Source organism: Cricetulus griseus, chromosome 2 (genome assembly GCF_003668045.3).
Source record: "Cricetulus griseus strain 17A/GY chromosome 2, alternate assembly CriGri-PICRH-1.0, whole genome shotgun sequence".
Taxonomy (NCBI): Eukaryota; Metazoa; Chordata; class Mammalia; order Rodentia; family Cricetidae; genus Cricetulus; species Cricetulus griseus.
In genome coordinates this window covers 43,467,427-43,486,558 of record NC_048595.1, presented here as the reverse complement: position 1 = coordinate 43,486,558, position 19,132 = coordinate 43,467,427, and the positions used below count along the sequence as shown (strand labels likewise).

The window sequence follows — 19,132 nt, the reverse complement described above, 5'->3', positions numbered from 1 at the left end:
TGACACCTATAAACCACAATGATGATCAGCATGGCATTATAGCCCTAAGGGTTGCAGTAATTGTTCATGTACCTTGATGGTAACCAACAACTTTATTGGATTTAAGACACACTCAAGATGGAAATCATGCCTGGTACTGGAAACCTAGCCAGATATTCAGACGTCATGGATCTTGGAAGAGAACCTACAACCACCACCACTTTACTAAGCCAGCTGATTGGTGTTTTGTTAATGTAGAACTGAAGTCCCTCTCTGTAATTACTGAGATCTGGGTTTGTTCAGGCTTCAGTGTGATGAAAGGGAAATCTTCCAGAAACATGGAACTAGGGAGAACTTGGTGGCACGCACCTGTAACACCAGCATTTGGGAAGCTAAGGTGGAGGCTATCCTGACCTGAGACTCAGTCTCAGAAAAATCAAATACCAAAGCTCCCAAATCAACAAAAAACTAAAAAAAAAAATGAAGCCATTGTAGATATTTAAGTGTAACCCTTGTTTTCTCATTCCCTGATCTAGCAGTTAGTTTTAAATTAGACATCCTGAGGAATGAAAAGTCGAAGGGTCCAATTTCTCTTTATTTTTAACAAATCTAAGAAATATTCTGATTATATTATATACCACTGTTTTATATTTGATATCTATGCTTAAAAACAGTAGATTGCAATGTCTTACTATTTTGAGCTGTTTTAGATTTGCTTAGCTATTTAAAAAATTACCTATTACTTTTATACATACCAAAAAGGAAAATAAAGGCACAGTATATTAGTTATTTATAAATTGGTTCACGTTGAAAGTTCTTGTTTAGCCAACCAGTGGGAAGATGGAGTCCTTTTTCTGAGATGTGAAAAACTTGATAGTATGTATGAATCCTTGAAACACATCATCTATATCTTAGATTCCAGACTTACTGATTAATGTTGACAGTTATCAACATATATTAATAATGCTTACATTTAGAAATGCTTCCATGTTTGTTGTATCTTTTGATCTCTGTGACATCTGAGTGAGATGAACAGAAATCATCCCTCATTAGAGATATTTTTATTATTTGTAATATAATAACAAAAACAATGTCTCTGATAATTTAATAACTCTGTTGAAGGCCACAACAATTAGGAACCAGTAGTTTCCATAGTAGATGTTAAGTTTCTGCTTGCTCAGTGTTCTTGGTCTTTTGAAATAATAACGAAGAACAGAAGAGCAAATTAAAAATTATGTTTTTAATGCTGGGTGTAGGCTTGGCATCTTTAGTTCCAGCACTCAGGAGGCAGAGGCAACGGCAGGCAGATCTGTTTGACTTTTGAGACCAGCATGGTCCACACAGTGAGTTCCAGGACGGCCAGGACTACATAGAGAGACCTTGAAAAACAATCGCTTTAAAAAAAAACTGCTTTGATATAAAGAAATTAAAGCTCTAAACAAAACTTTGGGTATTGAATCTGAGATACCAAAGAAGCTGGATTGCAGTTACTGGTCTTAAAGCCATCTGCATTCAAAAGGGTATTTTGATCATAAGTTTTTGGTTATTTGAAATTTACTTTGTACAGTGTGTGTTTATTATCTATTTTCCAAGTTAGACTCTAGATTCCTCTTTGTTTTTGTAGCTCCTGACATCAAGTGCTGTTCACAAGTGGGGTACTGAAATTCATGAAGGAATCTACAACATGTTGATGCTACTAATAGAATTGGTTGCAGAGAGAATAAAACAGGATCCAATTCCTATTGGTCTCCTAGGAGTGCTTACAATGGTATAGTATCTTGAAAATGAAGTGCTACTCTCTTTGTTTTGACTTAATTGAAGATAATTTGCTATTCTTGCACTTGTAATGAATAACAAATGATAAACATTTTATCATGAAAAATAAAACATTAGCCATCAAAGAGTCCTTGCCTTTTAGTTTAAAAGCAGAGCAGCCATCATGTTTAGAAGAAATACTTATCTACTTTTAATAGATGTTCAGAAGCTTTCTCTGATGACTCTGATTATTCCCATCCTAAACACATTTACAGAGGGTTCTGTCTTTTCTTTAGCTCTTGTCTTTCTCCTCAATTTCATGGTCTCCACTTCTGTCATCTGGCTATACCTGAGGCAGCTCTTGCCACTGGTGTTGCCTATCCTGAAACCAGACTTCTCACCCTGCTAGCTCCATTTCCCTCAACATGGCACCAGCAAGGCAGGGTAGCACCACACCAGTCCTTTGCTCTTGAACTAACCAAAGCCTGAGTTTTGCCAGTGTTCTGCAACAGTTCCATTAGAGGAAGAAACAAAGGCTATATTTTTATCTTCTTTTCTAATGTTAATATGTTGCTATAAAAATAGGTAATGTGTCTCTGTTCTTTTTCAATCTAGGCTTTCAATCCTGATAATGAATACCACTTTAAAAACAGAATGAAAGTGTCTCAGAGGAATTGGGCAGAGGTGTTTGGAGAGGGAAATATGTTTGCTATTTCACCTGTATCTACTTTCCAAAAGGTAAATGCAGTTCTTTTTCATCGTTTGTCCATAAATATATTGAAATTTTTTCTGTGCTACAAAACTGACAATTTATATAGAAGAGTTAAAATCACCTAAAAATAAAGGATATATATTCTGTGTGGTTTCTGGACTAAAAATTCTTTAAAATGACTTATTTTTTCCTGGCGCTGTTAAGTAATGTTATGAGGAATTTTTTTTATCTGAAATTTATATTTGGTGAGAGAAATTACTTCAGTGCCCTACATACTGGATTATCAGAACCACAGTTTAATTGATGTCCTAGTTTCCTAGAGGTATTTGAGAGAGTAGAGCATTTGAAATTGCTTGAAATAACTAATTTTACCTAAAAAACAGTAAAACTAGTCATAGTGTTATCTAGAATTTTTTTTTCGAACACCACAAACATTGAAACTTTTGTTCTTACAGTTCCAGATCCAGTATCTATTTGATATAGAAAGATCTACAGTGTGGCAGTAACATTATACCCACAAGAAGTGCATAATCTAAACAGTCCTCTAATTCAAACACTGATTTTTAAGGAACAGTGGAAAGAAGTCAGTTTTAGTTTTTAGGAAAGGTATCTATTATCCTAATACAATAGAAGTTTGATTTTAACAGTTATTAATTGACCACTCCCTGTTTATCTGGGGTTAGTCTAGGTTTGGAAGATAATGTACCAGTACTCCTTGCCTTTATCAAAAAGTGTAATATTATGTAATTCTTGGCTCATGATTGTTCTATACAGTATAAAAAACTATCTTTGATATCTTTTCTTTCAGTTTTGAATGATTGAGTTTTTAAGTATATAGCAAACAAAAGTAAAATAATTCATAGGGAATAGCAGATTGCAAAACATTATCAAATTGGGCACTTACATCAGTGATAACTGGAGTAACCCAATTGAGAGAACAAACAAAAGGTGACATCAAACCAGGGCTTGTAGACATCTAGCAGAGATCCACTGAGGAAGCCCTCGTTGAGGCAGCCAGCTGGAGTTTCCAGTGCAGTGTCCTAGGCAGAGCAGAGTATCTGTTCAGGTGAGGCTTCCAAGTAAAAGAAGAAATAGGGAATCAGCCATTTACAATCACCAGCAGAAACTGACTGGGAAAACCTTGAAACAGTTATGAGGGGTTCCTGATTACAAGTCCCGGGCTGGATAGAGCTCATCTCCACAGGTGAGCTTTTCACCTCTGTCCTAATACAGGTGTTTTTATGCTGTAGGATAGACAGTAGTAATCTGGACTGGAAGTAGTTTCCAGTTTCTCAAGTTGTTCTCAAGGACACAATGATTTTAATACCGTTAGTTGCTTGCTGTTTGTCCATCTTACAAAGTGAAAGAACCAGTCTGCTCCAGGACAGGAAACTCTGGAGGAGATGAGAGAGCTTCCTTGTTCCCAGAGTCAGCTTTCAATAAGCTTAAAGCATAACAGTTTACCAGTATAATGTACATTACAGTAGTATAGTGGAGGAAACATAAAACAAAAAGTTACAGTAAAATAAACATTTGGTATAATTCTGTCCTTTGTGTAGAACATGGAGGAGGGATTGGTTAGTATGTGCTGCTTTGAACACAGTCCTACCACTGAGTGGCAAGGATGGTGAATTTAATCTCACAGTCATCTTATGAGTTAGGTACTATTTTAGTCTCTTTTCACACATGAGAAATTGAGTACTTCTCCAGGGCCATGTACCAAGGTATAAGAAGAATTTTGTGTAGTCATGAAATTTAAACTTACACTGTATACTTTCCCTAAGTACTAAAATCTTTTCTTCACATTTGTTGTGTTACATGACAAATGTGTATGAAAGCCACTGCACTTAGTGGTTTACTGCAGGTAAGTACACAGCAGACATTTACTCTCCTCACGTCTTTGTACTACTGAGACCAGAAAAGTTCAGTCTTTATTTTCCCTCTTTTTCCCCTAGGGGAATTATGTCTCCCGTCAAGGCCCTGGCCTCCTGTCCTGCTTTCTCCAGCATTTGCTCTTTCAAGTTCCTATGCCTTCTTTGGTGTCTTTAGTATTTCCCTCACTGTTGGGTTATTGTCATTCAGCATGCCCTGGTGTTTTCCATCTCTGAATGCTCTGCCCTTTATATCACATCCTTTGTAGCTTCAGCATGGATTCCCTTCACACCCAATCCTTATGAAAGATTCCAGGTGTCGTCTCCTCCACCCCCTATTCACAGTGGCTACCCTAAACTTTTAGCTTACTACCTAAACAAAACCTGAATATCATTACCTTTATTCTCCTCTGGGCAATACATAATAAACCTTAGCTTGTTTTCTGTGCTTCCTACAACTTTTAATTCCTGCCTTAACTATCTTAAGTGTGCAATCTCCCAATCCTTTCCTGAAGTTTTTTAACCCTAAAAAAGAGGTAGCTCACTTGTAAAATATGCTGTAGCTAAGTGTCCATTAGTGATTGACTTGGTTTTCTAATGGCCTGAACCTTTACTTCACCCTTCTTAATGTTTTCATGGGTCTTAATTTTGTGCTAATAGTTATTTTTATCAGAGTAATGAATTATTGCAGTGGCTTTAATTGGCCTGGTTCAGAAGTTGGCTGCTGGACTGATTCTTTATGAGAAATGCATCTTTCTTCACTGGCTTTGTTTTTAGACTCTTCTTCCTTGGTGCTTATCTTTGTACCTCTCACATGGCTGATCAAGATATTCTTAGTTGGGTAGTGGTGACATATGCCTTTAATCCCAGAGGCAGGTGAATCTGCGTGAGTTTGAGGCCAGCCTGAGCATATCCAGTTCCAGGACAACCAGGGCTGCATAGAGAAACCCTGTCACAAAACAAACAAACAAACAAACAAACAAAATGAACAAACAGAAAGAAATATATTCTTATTGTTTCCTTTGTTGCAGATTCATTGGATTTCTGAATCTAGTGGTTAATATTTTGTATTCGTGTACACACACAAGGGAGAGTTGTGCTTGGATAGGGCTGGGGTATGTGGTGCATATGTTTGTGAATTTGCACACTAGCAGGTCTTTGTGCATGTGTGTACATGTAGGCCAGAGGTTGATGTCATGGTCACTCTCCACATTGTTGAGATAGCAAGCACCTTACCTTAATGCCCTCTCCTGGTTACTATTTTGTATCAATTTTGACACTTTTCAGCCACTATCTTTTAGTGAATTACTTTTTCTCTGTCAGTCTTTTTTTCTTGTGGAACTTTGATTGGATACATGTTAGACTGTCTCAGTCTGTCTTCCATGTCAGTTTTTCCTTCTTTTTGTCTCCATGCTTTATTTGTGATACTTTTTCCCCCATCTCTAAAGTTCAGTTTCTCTCTCTTTTGTTTTTTTGTATTTAGTTTTCTATTTAACATACTGATTTAAATCTTTAACTTCAGTATATGTGTGTATTTTGTTTGCTTTGTTTTTGAGACAGGGTCTTATATAGCCCAGGGTGGTCTTATACTCCTGATCATCCTGCCTCTGTTTCCCAACTGTTGGGATTTCAGGGATTCCTTACTACATTATTGGGTCCTTCACTGCTAGTGAGCTTTGGTCCAGGCCTTTCTCTGTTGGTACTATACTTTCTGTAAGGAATTTCCTCTCTTCTCATTGCTATAAATGTTTCCTTAATGATGATGACTTCAGTTTATCTTTGTGGTTCAAACTGTTCTGAGCATAAACTGAGTAAGAAGTTAGCCATCTCCTCTTAGTTGCCACACATTTCTCAACCTTGCTATCACCTGCCCAGCCTCTCTTCTTTTCCTCTGAGTAAATAGCATCTCATGCTCAAGCTAAACCTCTGAGTAAATAGCATCTCATGCTCTATCTCATGCTCAAGCTAAACCAGAGTTGCCAGAATCATCCTGTTTACTTAGACCCTGTATTCAAACCATAAACAGATTCTTTGATTTAAAACCAAGTCATGCCGCCAGTGACCCCTCTGTCTTCTGCAGCCATTCTGATCCACATGCCACCTGTCCTATATTGTGCACTCTGATAGTCTTCTAACTGGTCTGAATGCTTCCCATTCTTCCATTCCATCATGCCATTGCTGTCATAAGAGCTGCAAGTGACCTTAGAATGTAAAACCCACACCACCCTTTCTTGAAACACTTGGTTGCTGTCCTGGCCTCTACTTCTGTATGCAGTTTCACCTGTGTGCACCATTCTCCACAGCTTCCCTTCACCTGTGTGTGCCATTCTCCACAGCCTTCTTTCACCTGTGTGTCCCATTCTCCACAGCCTCCTTTCACCTGTGTGTCCCATTCTCCACAGCTGCCTTTCACCTGTGTGTGCCATTCTCCACAGCCTCCTTTCACCTGTGTGTCCCATTCTCCACAGCCTCCTTTCACCCGTGTGTCCCATTCTCCACAGCCTTCTTTCACCTGTGTGTGCCATTCTCCACAGCCTCCTTTCACCCGTGTGTCCCATTCTCCACAGCCTCCTTTCACCTGTGTGTCCCATTCTCCACAGCTGCCTTTCACCTGTGTGTGCCATCCTCCACAGCCTCCTTTCACCTGTGTGTGCCATCCTCCACAGCCTCCTTTCACCCGTGTGTCCCATTCTCCACAGCCTCCTTTCACCTGTGTGTCCCATTCTCCACAGCTGCCTTTCACCTGTGTGTGCCATCCTCCACAGCTGCCTTTCACCTGTGTGTGCCATCCTCCACAGCTGCCTTTCACCTGTGTGTGCCATCCTCCACAGCCTCCTTTCACCTGTGTGTGCCATCCTCCACAGCCTCCTTTCACCCGTGTGTCCCATTCTTCACAGCCTCCTTTCACCTGTGTGTCCCATTCTCCACAGCCTCCTTTCACCCGTGTGTCCCATTCTCCACAGCTGCCTTTCACCTGTGTGTGCCATCCTCCACAGCTGCCTTTCACCTGTGTGTCCCATTCTCCACAGCCTCCTTTCACCTGTGTGTGCCATTCTCCACAGCCTCCTTTAACCTGTGTGCGCCATTCTCCACAGCTCACTTTCACCTGTGTGTGCCATTCTCCACAGCTCACTTTCACCTGTGTGTGCCATTCTTCACAGCTCACTTTCACCTGTGTGTGCCATTCTTCACAGCTCACTTTCACCTGTGTGTGCCATTCTCCACAGCTCACTTTCACCTGTGTGTGCCATTCTCCAGAACTCAGTAGTACAGCCTGGGAAAGATTTCTCAGTGTTTCATGCAGTAGACTCTAATGCTTTCTCCAAATAGCATTGGCCATTTCAGCCTCTGTGCACAAACTGTCCTTTATTGTTTCACATAGGTCTTTCATGAACACCACTCCACCCTTTGCCTTTTTTTTTAATTGGATGATTTGTCATAATTTGAATTGCTTATGTATGTTGTGATTTTCTGGGTTTTAATGGCTGAAATAATGAGCTCTGTGAAGTGGGTGTGACATGTCTTCCTGTCTAAACCCAAGTGCCTAGAAAAAGAAAGAGAGAAGAGAAGGGAGAGCAAGGAAAGAGCTTGTTGAAGGGTGTTAATGATAAATCTTGGACTGAACTTTAAATCTCTGATTTCAAGTTGTCTGCTTTTCAGGTAGTAATTTTTAATTTCTAAAATAAAACTTCAGCCATGTGTGTTGATGTCCTCTTAAAATCCTCAGCACTTGGGAGGTAGAAGCAGGAGAGAAGGAATTAAAGCCAGTCTCAATTGCCTAGCAAATTCAAGGGCAATCTGAGCTACTTAAGACCCTGTTTTGGAAAACCACAATAAATATAACTTTCTTAGAGAATTTAAATTATCCCTTGGAGAACTTAAACAACAAATCCCAGCTGCCCCCAAATTCGTGAATGTTTCTCATGTGACGATCCCATGAAGGTCTATCTAGATTTGTTGCTTCAAAAATTATGTCAGAGACTTTGAAAATCTAAACTTCTATGCTTCAAAAATTGTGTACAGTAAAGTCAAATACTTATATTAAGAATCATTTGGGATAGACTTTGGAAGTATGTTCCAGATTTTAATGCTTTCTTTTTTCTTTCAGATTTCCCATTTAGGAAAATTTTAAAAATGCAAAAATTAATAATGAGGAAAATTTTATATTATCATATTAATTTTGACTATATTTTCTCACAGGAGCCTCATGGATGGGTTGTGGACTTGGTAAATAAGGTATACACTTTTATTATTACTTTGGTTTTGAGATACTATTCCCATTTTCTAGTGTGATTTCTGGTAGTTGGATATTTTAAACAAATGACAATTATGAAGAATAATCAAGTAGTATTTTTCTGTTGCTGTGATGAAATACCATGACCAAAAGCAGTGTATAGAAGAGTTAATTTGGCTGGGGAAGGCATGGAAATAGGAAGAAGCAGGAAGCTGACTGGTCACATCTTAGGCATACACAGGAACCAGTGAGCAAGAACAGGAAGTATGGTGAGGCTATAAACCCTCAAAGCCTGCTTCCAGAGATATACTTTCTCTAGCAAGGCTGCACCTCCTAACAGCTCGCTCCATAGCCTCTTCAAACAGTGCTGCCAGCTGGGGACCAAGTCTTCAAATACATGAGCTTATGGGGGCTGTTTCTCATTCAAACCACCACAAATAGCAATGTTTCACTGAGGAGGACTATTGCATGGTTCCTTCCCAATTTGTGTATGTGATATATACAACTGAACATCAACTTTTAGGTTAGTACGTCTCCTACAGTACACCTTAGGAATATTAGAATTGCATTCCGAGTGTTCCAAGAACAATTTCACAGAGTAGAGTGGTGAAGTAAAATATTAGCCTTAATTCTTTGCTTAAATTGTTACTGTGGAACATTTCTAAATTAATTCACACCTGTTTTCTTTTCAGTTTGGAGAATTAGGTGGATTTGCAGCAATCCAAGCCAAACTCCATTCAGAAGATCTAGAACTTGGGGTGAGTTAAACTACTCACTGTGCTCAGTGTGCAGGTACACTTTATTTGGGTTGGTATTCAACTAGGAGACACAATCTAAATACATAGAATTAAATATTAAGGTTAATCAGGCTGGGGAGAAGCTGTTGTTACAGTGCGTGTAAGAACCTGAGTTTGATCCCAGCATCCACATAAAAAGCCAGGCATAGTGCACATGCTTGTAATAACAGCACTGGGAGACAAACAGGCAGATCACTGGGACACACTGCTCACCATCATTGGATCAGTGAGGAAATAGGTACTAAAAAACCATCCCTCAGTGTTAAAAATTGAGCAGTTCTTGCAGTACATCAACTAATCAACTTCCCTGGTCCCTCTTTAGAAGAAGGCAGAATGTTAGTCAGGAAGAGAAACTGATGGTGTGGTATAGACTGACCTTCTTGCTGCCATAAGCTGGAAAGCCTTGTCTTTCTGCCTTGAGAGTTACTTAGACTGATGGATTGTCATATGTTCCTTATTGAGTTCATGTTGAAAATGGCTTTTTGACATGAAAGATAAGGGTGATTTGAAAAAGACAAGGAACAAAAACCTTTTCAGAGACAGTTTTGTCTATTTGCTTTTCAAAACTGACTGTGTTAAGCATTGAAAGATGTTAGAAATTAACCTTATTTTTCAAGTGTGTTGAAAATGTTCAATAATTTTCTAGTCTTTAAATAACAAAGAATACCCCCAAATTTCCACCCTACCTGAATGAACATTGGAGAAGGGTACACACATAGGATTGAAGGCTTATTCTGTATTGGTATTAAATGTTATGGAGTTAAAAACCCTTCCCAAATCTTCCCTTAGGTCAGACCATTTTCCAGAATAACTTACTGGCAACAATGATTGGGGGTTGCAGGGAGTGTTGTACATTGAGGAGATAATGCACTCATTTTCATAATTAAAGTTTCATGATAAGTGCTTGATTTCTGACCAATTTAAGTGGCTGTGTCCCAGAATAAATTTAGGCCATATGATAAGACTGTAAGTCATATTTTTTAACTTGAAAAATATTGGGAAAAATAATCACATTCCCACCAATTAAAAAACACCTGCACTAAAAAAGTGTATGTATCCTATACATACACTTATGCCCTGTGCTCCCATTATACTCCGTCTGTCTCTCTTCTCCTACTTTTTCATTTCTATAAAACAAGTTGTTGAAAGGCTGTACTCAGTAGTACACTTTCACTTATTATATTGTAGACTATTAATGTTCCTAGTGACTCCATATTACTTGCACAAAGGCTGTACAGTGATGCACTTGTTTGTTAATGTCGTTGGATCATTTGTTAATTTTTACTGCAGAAAATGTTCTTTGTATATGTGTCTTCATGTACGTATGTTTGTCAAGGATCAATTCTTAGATAAAGACTATGCATTTTAAAATTACAGTTGACTGCTAATAAAGTTATACCACCAGTCTGTACTCAGCCAAACCCATTTTACAGTATGACTGATAATGATAAATATTTTCAATCTGGCATTTTGTTATTGAGTTTGCAGTCCTCTGTTGTTCTGTGAACTAGAGCACTTCTCCATGTGGTTACTGTCTACTTACATTTCATCTGTAAATTGACTTTTTAGATCTCAAGTAGTACATCATTAATTTTTAGGAATTCTTTTAATAGTAAACTAATTTTTATGTGAGTGGATGTATACCTGTGTGTGAGGGTATGTGGCATGTGTAGAGGTCAGAGGACAGCTTGGTAATGGTTATTTCCTTATTGGTTTTTGTCATGTCAGAAATCACAAAATTCTGCATAATCATACTTTTCCTTAATGGCTTAACAGTTTTTCAGACTTGCTTAGGGAATATTTCTCCCACTTCAAAGTTATAATTTTGTTTTTTTTTGTGCTTTTATAATTTTTAAAACTTGGCTCTTGATTTATTCAGTTTGTTTTTATTTATTGGATGACAAGGATCCAATACTTTTCTTTCAAATAAACAGTTGATACAAAATCTTCTTTGACTAGTTCTTGTTTTCATTACCATTGGTATTGACTACTTTTGTCTTATCTCAAAGTCCCATGAGTGTGATTTGTTTCTGGACACCTGTTGCTTTCATTCAGTGCTAATGCACCCATCTTTAGTTACTGGCCGTGCTACTATTGCCCACTGTCATTGTGTTCTTAAGTCTGGTTTATTTTGATGTTTTTCACTCTGCTGCATATAAATCAACATGTCAGGGGAAAGAAGTCACTGAGGCCATGATTGGAATCTCATTAAACAAGTAGGTCAGTGAACAAAAAATGGGCTTTTTTATAATTGATATTTCCCATTCAGGAACACAGAGTCTCCCTTATTTGGGCTTTCGTGTATTTTAGTAACTATTTTTCCTTTAAATAGGCTTTAAAATTTTTGGGGGGTAGGGGCCAGAGGATATTTAACCTCCTTAAATATTCTCTCCCTTTCAAAAGAAAATGTTTTCATATTTATCATTATAAACTTTAGAATCATTTCATTCAATGCTTAAGGAGAGTTTTGTTGACATTCTAATTTGAATGTCTATATTAATTTAAGTGTGTCATCTTTCTATCCAGGAATTTGACTTATCTAATCATTACTTCATGACTTGAACAAGTCTCCATTTACATTTTTCTCGGCTACATAAAAATGGTTTGCTTACTTTTAAAAGGTAAAAAGCTCCTTCACATTTCACCCTGCTCTTTACTCACAGGCTGTCTCAGCACTGGTGCAGCCCTTAGGGGTGTGTGCAGAGTACCTGAACTCCACCGTGGTACAGGTATGATTAAGCCATTTTATATCACTGCCCAAGACAATGACAAGCATTATTTATCTAATTTTTTAAATTGTCTTATTTCATTGAGCAGTCTGTCTACTCTAGTTAATATTTTACTGTTTCTCATAAAACAATTTAGAGTTAAATACATGATTGTGTTTCCATTCTGGAGCAGTGTCTTGTATATCTCATTCATAACAAAACTAGTCTGTATATAGCATGTTTTGCATAGTCTATGCTTACTTGTATCCATTTTTGAAAGTCAAATATAAAATATTTACTTTGTTATAAAAGTAGTAATATCAGGCCTTCGAGTCAAGAGACAGGCAGATTTCTGAGTTAGAAACTAGACTAATTACAGGCTAGCCAGATCTACATAATGAGACCCTGTTTGTTTAAACAATAGGTAGCCATACCTATTACTTTTTTAAAAGGGCAATCCACATATATTAGAAGATACAATGAGAAGAACTGTGCTCATATTACATTGAGGAAACAGTTAAGGGCACTTAAAATAGTGAGCTAGTTAGTGGTGGCACTGCTGGCTAGAAGTCACACTTTTCACTGTGCCCTCTCCTTTGTGAATGGCAGGTAAGGAAGTAGCTACTCTAGCACAAATTCAGGAGTTCTTTTTAACTAGTATTTTGTGTTTACAGCCTATGCTAGACCCAGTCATCCTTACCACAATTCAGGATGTTCGGAGTGTTGAGGAGAAAGACCTCAAAGACAAGGTAATTAATTACTCCCTAGCCAGGTAGCCCGTAGTGCTGGTTAGTCCATGATAGCAAAGCCGAGTCTTGGCAAGTTCCCATGCAATTGCTTTCTGGATCCTGATGACATGCTGTTCACATCAAATTAACTTGAAATTTCCTGATCCTACCCAGAAAAACCTATTTTCAAAACAACTGAGGATATTGTTATCTTAATAAATAGAACGAACACAAATGGTATTTCCCTGAGTGATACCATTCAGAGTTTTTCTAGCATGATTTTAATGGTATTACAGTCCAAATAGATTAGAATAATACTGAATTCTTACATGTATCTGCAGTTGTTTAGAGCAGTTTAACACTGACGAAGACTTTCCTACCTTGAATCCCTCCTAGGACAATTGCCTTTTCCTTGCTCCTCACCAATGAGCTTAACTTTTGCTTAGAAGCAAATGTAATTAATTGGTCATGTAAAATGTGAGCTGTCTCTTGGCGACTGTTACCCTATACTGCGTGTGTAATGAGAATTAATATCAGGATGTTTTACAGTTTTTGTTTGTCTGTCTATTTTTCTGTTTTTATTAAATGAAAGAGATTGGTTAGCATCCCTGAGCTCTTGTCTGCCATTAAGTTACTCTGCATGCGTTTCCAACCTGATCTGGTGACGATTGTGGATGACCTTCGCCTTGACATCCTTCTGAGAATGCTGAAATCACCACATTTTAGTGCTAAAATGAATTCCCTCAAAGAAGTAAGTTTGCACTTGTTTCTACAAGACTTGACTTAGATGTGGTTAGTAATATAAAGGTGGTGGGAGAAAGAACAATTTCTCTTGACCATGTAAGATAGAGATAACAGTGGTACTATATGTGAATTGTCTGTTTGTAAAGTCATATTTGTATTTTCAAGATTTACTCTGAAAAACTTGGTGAAATTTTCTACAGTATCATCCTTAGACATTTACTAAGGGACAATTCTTTTTATTTCAGATATAATTTTATCTTCTAGGTGATGTTAGGACAAAAACAAAGTAACTAATAAAAGCATGAACCTAAGCAAAATGCTGAAAATACTTTTCCTCAATTTCCCAAAGTTCATTTTAGATCTGCACAGTGTGGTTGGGTTCAGTGAATGTCAGGGTAAGTCAATACCATTTAGCCATGATTCCAGTTATTTTTCCTTTAGTTTGGGGATTTTGGGCTCAAAGTCAAAATTAACTCATCCTGAACCATTTTAAGTCGAAAGAAAATTTATTGAAAGGAGACTGAGCTATTTCATATATGTGAAGAGTTGAATAACCAAACCATGAACTTGGGCAAAGACTTGTGAGCAAATACTATTTGACCAGTCCACTGCTAGGACTCTGTTGTGTCTTACTTTCATGTTCTAGCCATCTGTCCTGTGATAGAGGTCATGGACAGTTCACAAGCTGAATAACCTGAAGTTGCTATCTTCAGAGAGGGACTACTGCCTTTTTCTTTTCAGTTATGAAATGTAGAGGACAGTTGTGCTTGCAGTCTGGGTTAAGAGCCTCATCATCAAGCCAGTTATGGGTGGTCTAAGGAGTGAGAAGAGCTGAGAATAACTCCATGTTCCTTTTGAAGAGATGTTACCATTAATATAGTCTTGTTAACTTTGAAGAAGTTGGTTTTGAAGTGTTTGATAAATTATAAAACTGATCTATATATGTCTATAAAATATATACATATATGAGAGATTTTGGTTATGCATATTTGAATCAGTCATGCAAATGCTGTCATTTTAGGTAACCAAACTAATAGAAGATAGTACCTTATCCAAGTCTGTGAAGAATGCTATAGATACAGACAGATTACTGGATTGGCTAGTTGAAAACTCAGTTCTGTCAATTGCACTGGAAGGTAAGCTGCTTTTGAAAAATAAAAATTACTTGACATGTAAATTGTTTTTATTTTTAAAATGTGGAAAATCTTGTTTGTTTTTCTTAGTCTTTAGATAATCTTGGGAAGTTATTGTTTTAAATTAATAGACACGTAGTCATTATTCACTGTATCTGGTTTCCCCTCCTATGTTTCCTCCATTAGGCAACATAGACCAAGCACAATACTGTGATCGCATAAAGGGAATTATTGAACTCTTGGGCAGTAAATTGTCATTAGATGAGCTCACGAAAATTTGGAAAATACAAGTAAGTTGGGCAGAATTATCTTTGCCTTTTTTCTGATAAGTTTGTACCATAGGAAAACGGGAGGGTGGTAAGGAGGCTGGGAAATGATACCTCATCGGTTTTAACTAGAAGAGCTATACCTGATCTGTTTTATGGTTTATTAAGATTTCATATGTAAGGGGTTGAAGACTTAGGGGACTTAGCTCAGTGGGAGGGCACTTGCCTAGCAAATACAGTGCCCTAAGTTCTAGAAAAAGTAAATTACATATATAAAATGAATGTCATATTTACAAGACATTTCAGACTTTAGACTTATCTTATTTCTTCATTTAAAAAAATCGAGAGTCTTCCCAAAAGCTGTGTGTCAGCTAGTGCAGAGCTAGGAATGGGCGTACATCTTCTGTTTACCTACCAAGTTACTTTTCCCTCTATTGTTAATTTTCATTAATAATTTTTCCTGTTTAGTCTGACAAATGAGGATGATAGTAACAGCAAGTTTTTAGATTCCCACTTACCATAAGTATGACAGACTCCAAGATGCCCATCTTTCTGTGTTTGCTTTGCCTTGGTCACTGTCTTTTTCTATATTCTGGCTGCCATTTTTTTTTTTAAGAGGTTTCACTATATAGTCCATGCTGGACTTAAAATTTCAATCCTCTGCCTTAGTTAAATTATTCTTTTCTACTTTGTTTTTCTTTCCCCTCAAGTCTGAATCTTTTGTCCTTTTCTCACCAGAAAGGCTTTCACTAGTCAGTGTCATCTCTCCTGTGGCTTTAATTATATTTGTATGTGGCTAACGATGAATCATTCTCTAATTCAGGCAAGCAGTGCAGTGTATGTGCCTCACCTAATTGCTAAAGCATAGTGAAATCTGGTGCTTTCCTTAAATGGGTCCACTTACCTGTATCTGTCAAAATCTGATCAGAAGCAAACTGCTAGGCATTTCAGACACATGGAATTTACCTTAGGGAATTGTTTACAAAGCAGGTAAGCACATGGTACACAGGCATACATACAGACAAAACACGAATACACAAAACAAACAATTTTTAAAAATTTAAACAAAAACAATAAAAAAATGGTGTTGCTAAGGTGGAAGAATGGTAGGAGGAGTAGGTAGAGAGCTACTCCTACCAAGTCCAAGGAGAGGCACCTGCTTTGGGAGGCGCCTTCACTACAGGTGCCACTCCCACTAGCACTGCCAGAACCCCGGCTGCAACATCCCTTCTCTGAGCCTGACTCCAAAGTACTCCCTCCCTCCCTCCCTTTCTCCCTCCCCTCCTTACTTCTGCCTTCTTCTCTCCCAGTACTGCCCCTCAGTGACAGTGTTATGGGAGCTAGCTGACAGAGGACTGTGAGAATGCAATTAGTTGATTCCCTCCCAGCATTACAGAACAGACTACAGTTAGGGACAGGATTAAAGAAAAGCAGTCCTAGATCCCTAGACTTTGGTTTCTATATCTTGCTTTTCATTGAATTCCCTCACATAATGTTGTTTTCTGAACATGCATTTTGAATGCATATGAGGTTGAAGATTAGTGTGTGTGTGTGTGTGTGTGTGTGTGTGTGTGTGTGTGTGTGTGTGTGTGTGTGTGTTCATGCATTCCTACGGATATGACTGTCCCATGACTGAGATTATAAAGTGAATGTCGGTCATCCACAGTAGGGTCTGCAGCTCTGTAGAGACTTACTGCCCATAGGATCAATAAATATTAGTTGAAGTCACAAAGAATTTACAATAAACATTTAAAATGGGGCCAATAATACTTTTAACCCTGATCACCATCTGCAAAAACACTGAAAATTGCCTTGTAACTTAACAGTTCAAAATAAATCAATATGAATTTTTTGTTGAAAATATTTTATTCTTTTCCTGCTGGGCATTGGTGGTGCACACCTGTAATCCCAGCACTCGGGAAGCAGAGGCAAGTGGATCTCTGTGAGTTTGAGGCCAGCCTGGTCTCCAGAGCAAGTGCCAGGATAGGCTCCAAAGCTACACAGAGAAACCCTGTCTCAAAAAACCAAAATGAAAAAAAGAAAAAAAATATTTTATTCTTTTCCTAATTAAATCTTAATTCTGGTGCTTTTTTACATGTGAAAGACAATACTGCTGGGAGCTGAAATGTAGTCAGCTGATAACCATTAATAATAGTTGCTTCACTAATCCTGCCAGTGTTGTCATGGAAGGGAATGCTGCCTAGACTAGAGTCTAATTAATTTTTGTTATTTGGCTTGTATAGATTGTCAGGAAATAGACTTAGGTTTTACCAAGCCCCAGGGCTTAACTTTCTCCTGATGTCTGCTTTCTTCTAGTCAGGACAGTCCTCTACGGTGATTGAAAACATTCACACTATTATTGCTGCAGCAGCTGTGAAGTTTAATGCAGACCAGCTTAATCATTTGTTTGTTCTTATTCAGAAGGTAAGGGTTAGGCTCCGAGCCCGTCCCCCAACAGCTGGGTGTAAATGTACTTCTTCTACTGTTTGTAGCTCAATTTTAAAAATTTCTGCTAAGCTGGGCGGTGGTGTTGCATGCCTTTAATCCCAGCACTCGGGAGGCAGAGGCAGTCTGTGAGTTCGAGACCAGCCTGGTCTACAAGAGCTAGTTCCAGGACAGCCTCCAAAGCCACAGAGAAACCCTGTTTTGGGGGCGGGGGGACGAAAAGAAAAAAAGTTTCTGCCAATTTCATCAGCTTGACTATTCTTGTCTGTTCTCTTGTGTAGAGCTGGGAGACTGAGAGTGATAGAGTAAGACAGAAGCTGTTGAGTCTGATTGGACGGATTGGCCGGGAAGCTCGATTTGAGGCTACTTCTGGAAAGGCAGGAAAATCAAATGGATTTTTTCTAGCTACAAATGCTTAAATAGTCTTCTGTGCTTAGGAGATGGCTCATCATAATGGTGCTATTACAGGTGTTAGATGTGCTCTGGGAACTGGCTCACCTTCCAACCTTGCCCAGCAGCCTTATTCAGCAAGCCCTGGAGGAGCACCTGACAATCCTTAGCGATGCCTATGCAGTGAAGGAAGCCATCAAGAGGAGCTACATCATTAAGTGCATTGAAGACATTAAAAGGGTTGGTTTTGGCTTTGTCTAATTTTGTTGTCAGAGCAAAAATATTGTCTGAGTGATTAGAGCCAAGAAAATTTCTTCCCCTATTATGTAAACTAAGATGAATGTCCTGTTTAGAAGCTGTTACCTTAGAGTCCAAATTTGGGAGCTATAGGTTTTGTTTTTACCAAGTTACTTATATTTCTCTTAAAATGAATTTTCAGCCTGGAGAATGGTCAGGTTTGGAAAAAAACAAGAAAGATGGATTCAAGGTAAGTATTTGCATATGGAGTCAACTAAGGTATTCTAATTTTATAATTACCTTTAATAAATTGTATCATACTTTTAAAAATATTTTAGGGTTTATTAGACTAATATAATATACAGATGTGATTCTTATGAGCTATGCTTTTCTTAGAAGTTGGTAGCTGTTTACCCTTAAAAGGAAAAATTAGAGTTCCATTGAAAAAGTAATTTTATAAATTTTATGAAATTGTGTAACTTTCAGGTTTATTTTTCTTTTAAGTTAGATGTAAGGTATATACAATTTTTAAAGTACATTGAATTCTAAATAAATTCTGCCCCATTTTTCTCCCATAAGGGAAAAATGAATGTTTGTGAATAAAAAAGAAAGCAGGGGAAAGGTGCGTGTGATGCTGGCATGCAGGAGTTTTTAGGTATTTGTGGTTCCGACACATGCCCTTGCTTTTGTTCTCATAGCAGCCCTGATCCGAGCCCTAGGCAGCACTCCAGGTAGCCCAGACTTAAAGCCCGGTCAATGATAGGAACGATTTTGTTTTTGGAGTTTCATATTAATAACATAGACATGTTTCTGTTAAAAATAGAGACCTTTCTGTGCTTTGCATCAGTCTATCTTCAAAGGAGCTGGGACACTGCTGGCTTTCATCTGTATATCCACAAACACATAGCTCTTGCTAACAAGCTTTGGCATTTACTGAGCTTTTGTGCATGTTGGTTTATCTGGCTATACAGTTTAGGTGGGGGTATAAGAATGTGGTGTTTCATATTTCTGACACTGAAATTTGATCAACAGAATTTTCTACATAACATCTAGCTTTAGTGATTTTTAAAAGCATTCACAAACTGGAGCTAGTAATGCTGGGGTTAAAAGGAATGATGAATGTTTAATTCAAC

At 38.0% G+C, this 19,132-nt stretch overlaps 1 protein-coding gene across 4 annotated transcripts in view; it reads left to right on the top strand.

Moving 5' to 3' along the window:
* Usp24 (ubiquitin specific peptidase 24) overlaps positions 1-19,132 on the top strand; it is a 128,058-nt gene that overhangs the window by 34,341 nt on the left and 74,585 nt on the right. For all 4 annotated transcript variants that reach the window (XM_035439736.1, XM_035439737.1, XM_035439735.1 and 1 more), the window contains exons 4-16: positions 1,604-1,747; positions 2,350-2,472; positions 8,518-8,553; positions 9,244-9,309; positions 12,012-12,077; positions 12,731-12,805; positions 13,377-13,535; positions 14,550-14,664; positions 14,848-14,951; positions 17,244-17,351; positions 17,654-17,749; positions 17,841-18,002; positions 18,202-18,249. In XM_035439736.1, coding sequence (XP_035295627.1) covers positions 1,604-1,747; positions 2,350-2,472; positions 8,518-8,553; positions 9,244-9,309; positions 12,012-12,077; positions 12,731-12,805; positions 13,377-13,535; positions 14,550-14,664; positions 14,848-14,951; positions 17,244-17,351; positions 17,654-17,749; positions 17,841-18,002; positions 18,202-18,249 — 1,302 coding nt within the window. The remainder of the gene's footprint in view (positions 1-1,603; positions 1,748-2,349; positions 2,473-8,517; positions 8,554-9,243; positions 9,310-12,011; positions 12,078-12,730; positions 12,806-13,376; positions 13,536-14,549; positions 14,665-14,847; positions 14,952-17,243; positions 17,352-17,653; positions 17,750-17,840; positions 18,003-18,201; positions 18,250-19,132) is intronic.